Source organism: Phoca vitulina, unplaced genomic scaffold (genome assembly GCF_004348235.1).
Source record: "Phoca vitulina isolate PV1807 unplaced genomic scaffold, GSC_HSeal_1.0 scaffold1, whole genome shotgun sequence".
NCBI classification, from domain to species: Eukaryota; Metazoa; Chordata; class Mammalia; order Carnivora; family Phocidae; genus Phoca; species Phoca vitulina.
In genome coordinates this window covers 18,151,392-18,157,065 of record NW_022589704.1, presented here as the reverse complement: position 1 = coordinate 18,157,065, position 5,674 = coordinate 18,151,392, and the positions used below count along the sequence as shown (strand labels likewise).

The following is a 5,674-nucleotide window of genomic DNA, read 5'->3' as shown; positions in this document are numbered from 1 at the left end:
GCAAGGGAGGTGGAGGAAGGGGCCCACCCGAGCAGGGGTGGGACCCCCTGTACATTTGTATATATTTAGGGAGGACAGGGTGGGGGTGGGGCTACAGATGTAGAAGGTGGGTGGGGTTATGGGGGTGGGTGATTCAGGGACAGCCAAGGGTCCCAGCCCTAGAATGTCAGCAGGAGAGGGAGAACCCCCAGGACTCAGGAGTGCTGGGCTGGTCCTACTTCCTGTCCCTCTCCAGGCCCAGCTCCCCTTTTGGCAGGGGGACTGGGTGGCCCAGCAGGCCTGGCCCAGCTCCCAATTCCCCCTGCCCCAACCCCACCTTCAGAGTCCCCTCCACAGGGAGCAGGCTGACCCATTAGACCTTGGCTGAGCTTGGGGGTGGGAAGGGAGCCTTCTCCACGGGCCTCTCTGCCTCCGGTCTGGTTTTATAAAGCGCTGACGAAACTGAGAATAAAGAGGCATAAAGAATTCTCTGTGTGCCTGTATGACCAAGCTGGGGCAGGGCGGGGCACAGGCATGGCTTGATCCCAGGGAAAAGGAAACCCGGGCCCCAGCCAGCCAGGACAAGGGAGCCTCCATCCTCCCCGCCAGTCCTCCCCGTCCCCAGGCCACCTTTGAAAACTCAGAATCACGAGTCCACACTCAGTCAGTTTATTAAAGGCAGGGAGCTTCATCCAGGTCCAGAAGGGAGAAGTTGGGAGATACCCTACCTTCTTCTCTCAGCTCCCCTCTTCCCCAACCACTCATCTACAGCCCAGCCCCCAGGAGGCCCTAGGAGATGGGGCTGGCGTCAGGCAGACTGCACTGCATAAATACTCAAGAGGCCACAGCCTGATCAGCAGCGTCAAGGGGGGCGGGGGCAGGGAGACCAGGTTTGGGGCAGGAAGGGGCGGTTCCGGAGGCCCCCCCCCCCCCCGCCGGGGCCTGTCCTGAGCCCGAGGACCCACAAAGCTAGAGAGAGGGGGCCCGCGGGCGGCCCTGGGGTCCGAGGCTGCGGCCAGCCCTGTCCGGCGAGGCTGGTAGGTGGCTCTGGGTTGCTGGGGAGGAGTTGGTGGGGGGCGCTGCCATGCCGCGGCTCCGGGGTGCGGGGCGGGCTCAGGTGCTGTTGCCCTGCTCCTGCTCGAAGAGCAGCATGGCTAGCTGGGTGCGGGAGCCCAGGCCCTCCAGCTCGCTCTCGCGGCAGCGGTGGTACAGGTCCTCGCCGAGCCGCGCGCTGCACGCCTGGGCCCGGTAGCGCTGCAGCAGTGCGGGCTCCACGGCCCGCAGCACGTGGAGGCCGGAGAAGCGCAGGAAGAGCCCGTACACGTCCAGGCTCTCCAGCAGCTCCTCCTCCTGCTCGGGGGCCGCTGCAAGCCGCCCGCGCGCCGCCACGTAGTCGGAGTTGTAGAAGCAGGCCTCGCTGGCCGCCTGGCGATCAAAGCGGCCCGTGTCTCGGCCCAGCTCCGGGGGCCCGGGGCCCTGGGGGGGGGCCACGGCCGGGTGGAAGGCCTGGAAGTGCATGGGGAAGAAGGCCTGCCAGCCGGAGATGGCGTGCATGCGGCAGCGGTTCAGGAAGTCAGGCGTGAGCACCGTGTCTGGCCCGGCCAGCAGGAACAGCGTGTCCAGCGGGTGCTTCTTGGAGAGCAGATCCAGGAGGCGCAGCGGTGAGGGCGCGGCCGTCTGCACACTGAGCCAGGGCACCCGGGCACCGGGGAAACGCCGCTCCAGTTCGGCCACGCGGGCCTTGACAGGTGCAAAGACGTCCGCATGGGCTGCCCGCTGGGCCTGCCGGGGCTCGTACAGGAGCAGCAGGGTCAAGGCTGCTGCCGCGTCGCCGGGCTCCAGGGCTGCAGCGGCGAAGGCCTCCAGGAAGCCAGGGGCCAGGTCACGCTCGGCCGCAGCCAGAGGCAGTAACACGGTGAGACGCGAGGCCTCCGTGACATAGGGCACAGGCAAGATCTCCACACGGCTCAGCGGCCGTAGCAGCTGCACCCGGCGGGTCAGGGGCCGGCGGCCGCCCTGGGGGGTCAGCACCTCCAGCTGCAAGTCCAGTGTGTACTCCATGCCCCGGGCAGGATCAAAGCGTCGGTAGCCGTTAACCAGCTGCTGCTTCTGGAGCCGCAGGGCTGGGTGGTAGCGACGATTGAGCTCTTCCAGGGCTGCCCCTAGAACGTCAGCCACATCGGCTCGGTCAGCCCCTCGCAGTGGGCATCGGGGCGAACCGTCAGCACAGGAGAAAGCATGCTGCTCTGTGAAATAGTCCCAGCGCAGCACCTCAAAGCGGGAGGCTGGGCGGGATGGTGCTGGAATGCCCACGGGCCAGGCGGCTGCCCGCTCCCCATCAGCTGCCAGATGGCTGGTGTTCTGGATCTCCCACTAGGTTGGAGAAACAGACCATGAGCAAGGCAAAGACCGTGGGGGTCAGCACATCGCTGGAGGACAAAGCAGCCATTGGGATGCTACTTTGGATGGGTGCTACTTGGGATGGGTCCCCACTCCCCTGCCAACCTCTGCTATCCCAGGGCCCCCACCTATCCTTTCCCCAGATTGGGGCAGCCTAAGGGTGGAAAGGGAAGTTTCCAGAGGAGCTTCTCAGAAAAGGCAGAAACGAACAGCGACTGGGAAGCTGGTTTGTTCTCGGACTCTAGTGTTAGTGTTTTTTTTTTTAAAGATTTTATTTATTTATTTGACAGAGAGAGAGAGAGAGAGAGAGAGCACACAAGCATAAGCACAAGCATAAGCACAAGCATAAGCAGAGGGAGCGGCAGGCAGAGGGAGAGGGAGAAGCAGACTCCCCACTGAGCAAGGAGCTGGATGTGGGGCTCGATCCCAGGACCCCAGGATCATGCCCCGAGCCGAAGGCAGACACCCAACCTACTGAGCCACCCAGGTGCCCCTCTAGTGCTAGTTTTTATTTCCCTGGGATCTCTGAGACGTCTCAGGACCTGTCTCCTCTATCCCCGGGGCCCAGACCATACCTGCAGCTCCTGGATCTCCTGGTATGTGCGTTCCAGCTCAGCTCGGGCAAAAGCTTTGTGCAGCTGGTACATATGCACGGGGTCATGCACAGGGTGTGCTGTCAGGGCACTGCGGAAATGGGGGTCTCCTTCCTGCACATGCTCCCCAGGGCGTAGCTCCAGGTAGCTATAGTGGACTCCCTGGAGAGGGGGAAGGGAAGGGGTCCATAACGGGAAGAGTGATGGGACAGCCTCCCCACCCACCCCCCAGTGTGTGCCTCATCTTCCCATCCTATGACCTGTTGTGGACTTGGGAGTCAGAATTACTGGGTTTAAGTCTACCTTGACCAGTTGTGAGCTTGTGTGACTTTGGGCAAGCCTCTGCTAGCTCATCTGTGAAATGGGCATATGCATCCTATCTCAGAGCTGTCCAGGGGCTCAAATAAAATAATAGCCAACTCTGAACACCTACTATGTGCAAGGTATTTTTTTCCTAATCCTTAGAACAACCCTGAGCAATAGTTATTTTCATTGGTCTGGAGGAGGATACCAAAGTTCAGGAGATGAGTGATTTGCCCCTGTAACCACAGGGATAGAAAGTGACAGCACTGGCATGGAAAACCCAGGGCTATTATTCCCAACTACCCCCTCGCCTCTGAGGGACAAGTGCACAAGCTCAGACCGGAGGAGCCGGCGGGGCGGCTTATCTGCCCACCTCGTGGTCGCCGGTGCAGCCCACCCCCGTGGCATCGAGGAGGCAGCGCCCCAGCCACTCGTCCGGGCGTGCGCTGACGATGTCGTTGCGGCAGCTTTCCAGGTGGGGGCGCAGCTGCTGCAGCAGTGTGCGAGACAGCAGCACCCCAAAGCCGCCGTGGCAGTAGCGGCCTGGGGCGGGCTCTCCCCCGATGAAGTCCTGCGGCCGGCCCAGATAGAGGTGGGCGGCGGCTGCCAGGCTAAGACGGCCAGCTAGGCGAGCCAGTCCATGGGCCTCGGTGTAGGTGGCATCAGGCACTATGAAGAACCAGTCAAAGTCGTCACCGTGTTGCTCCAGTAGGTGGCGCAGTGCCAGGTGCAGGTGCCCGATGGGCCGCTCCTCACCCAGTGTCACCACGGCCATGCCCGGTGGTGCCCGGCGGCCCCGAGAGCCGGTCAGGAACACCACGCGCTCTAGCCGGTGCCCCAGCGTGCGGTTCACGGCCACACCCAGTGTGGGCAACGTGGCTTGTGAGGTCAGCACCGCCACAAGCAGCCTCTGCCGGATGCCCAGCTCTGGGCTGCTGTATCGGGTGGTGGGGGGGGGGCGGGGGGGGGGGGGGGGGGGGGGGGGCAGAGGGCACAAGGTTATCAAAAAGACAACAGGGCAGGCAGGAGAGCGCATACATAGGCTCTGGCGGGTCACATCCTCTCTGGGCCTGTTTCTTCCCCTATGTATAGGATAAGAATAACAACTCTCTCCCAGGGGTCATGAGGATTTACCTGAAATATTGGCCTTACCTACTCAGTGCTTTGGGGAGATGGCAATATCCATGCCGATATGAGGGATACTTTGTGGGTCTGATTCTCTGTTTCACCACTTAGCAACTGTGTCCTTGAACAAGTAATTTAACCTACCTGAGCCTCGCTCAGTAGCCTGCTCTGTAAAAAGTGGTTGATTGTATCTAATCAAAGCACTTAGCCACGTGCTCAGCACATAGTTATTCCACACACCGCGTATATACTGATTTCTATATAAATACGCCATTATACCACAAATACATCACACAAATGATGTAAAGGAATCTATGGCATAGGAACGTATTGAGTGTGTTTGGGACAAAGGCAAACTGGGGTTCAGGGGTTCCAGTAACTTACCTTCCATAATGCAGAAGGTAAGTTGCAAAACTGAAATTTGAACTCAGGGTTACTTAGGAGAAAATTATTTCAACTCATGGGCAGAGGCATTAATGGGATGGGTACCTCCCCCCTCCTCCCCAAATCTCATCCTGAGGTGTCCCACCCAGGAACAGGAGAAACAGGTAAATCCTAGTTTTTTCTTTTCTCTTTCCCTCTCTCTACGCACCCACCCTATGTACCAGTCATTTCTGGAAACCCAACAGCCCAACCAGGGAGCTAATAGGATCTATGAGGGACCACGGCATGGGGTCGAGCCAGTTTAGGACAGAGGAGGGCAAGTTCAGTCCAGGCCTGGACGGGGCCCAGAAAGGGCTTCCGATGGGTTCCACAGCTCCCGGGGAAGCAGGGCCATCGGAAGTTATCGGGGCCAAAGACTTCCTGGCCGGCCGGCCCCTTCCTTCCGGAGCCTGACCCAGCCTCCGGCGGCCTCCCCGTTGCGCCCGTCCCGGCGGGTGCCTAGGGGGTGGGACTGGCGGGGCTGATCCCTACCTGACGGCCTTTTTGGCGGCCTGGCCAGGCTGTGCAGGATGGTAGGGCAAGACACGCGGCTCCCAGTTCTCCCCGGCGCCTGCGCCGGTCCCGGGCCTCTCGCGCTCGGCTCCGGGCTGCACCGAGTTGGGCCGGCGCGCCGCGTTGGTGTTGCCGCGCGGCGGCAGCTCAGAATCTCCGGGTTGGGGCGGCCCTGGGCCGCACGGCTCCTCCACCCAGGTGACGCTGAGCAGGCTCAGAGTGAAGCCCAGGGAGATGCCCACGGCCACTGGCCCTGCGGGCCGCAGCACCGACAGCAGCAGCGATGCCCGCATGGCGCCGGGACCGCGGGCCGCCGGCCCCGGAGCAGCCCCACAGCA

The 5,674-nt window shown here is 61.7% G+C and overlaps 1 protein-coding gene across 1 annotated transcript; it reads right to left on the bottom strand.

The window, feature by feature from the left end:
- Nucleotides 1–634: 634 nt before the first annotated feature.
- CHPF (chondroitin polymerizing factor) lies at nucleotides 635–5,642 on the bottom strand. The gene is made up of 4 exons (XM_032401405.1): nucleotides 5,315–5,642; nucleotides 3,649–4,221; nucleotides 2,955–3,134; nucleotides 635–2,352 (listed from the first exon to the last, which is right to left on the bottom strand). The coding sequence occupies exons 1-4, from the start codon at nucleotides 5,627–5,629 to the stop codon at nucleotides 1,093–1,095; spliced, it is 2,328 nt and encodes a 775-aa protein (XP_032257296.1). The 5' UTR covers nucleotides 5,630–5,642; the 3' UTR covers nucleotides 635–1,092.
- Nucleotides 5,643–5,674: the final 32 nt, after the last annotated feature.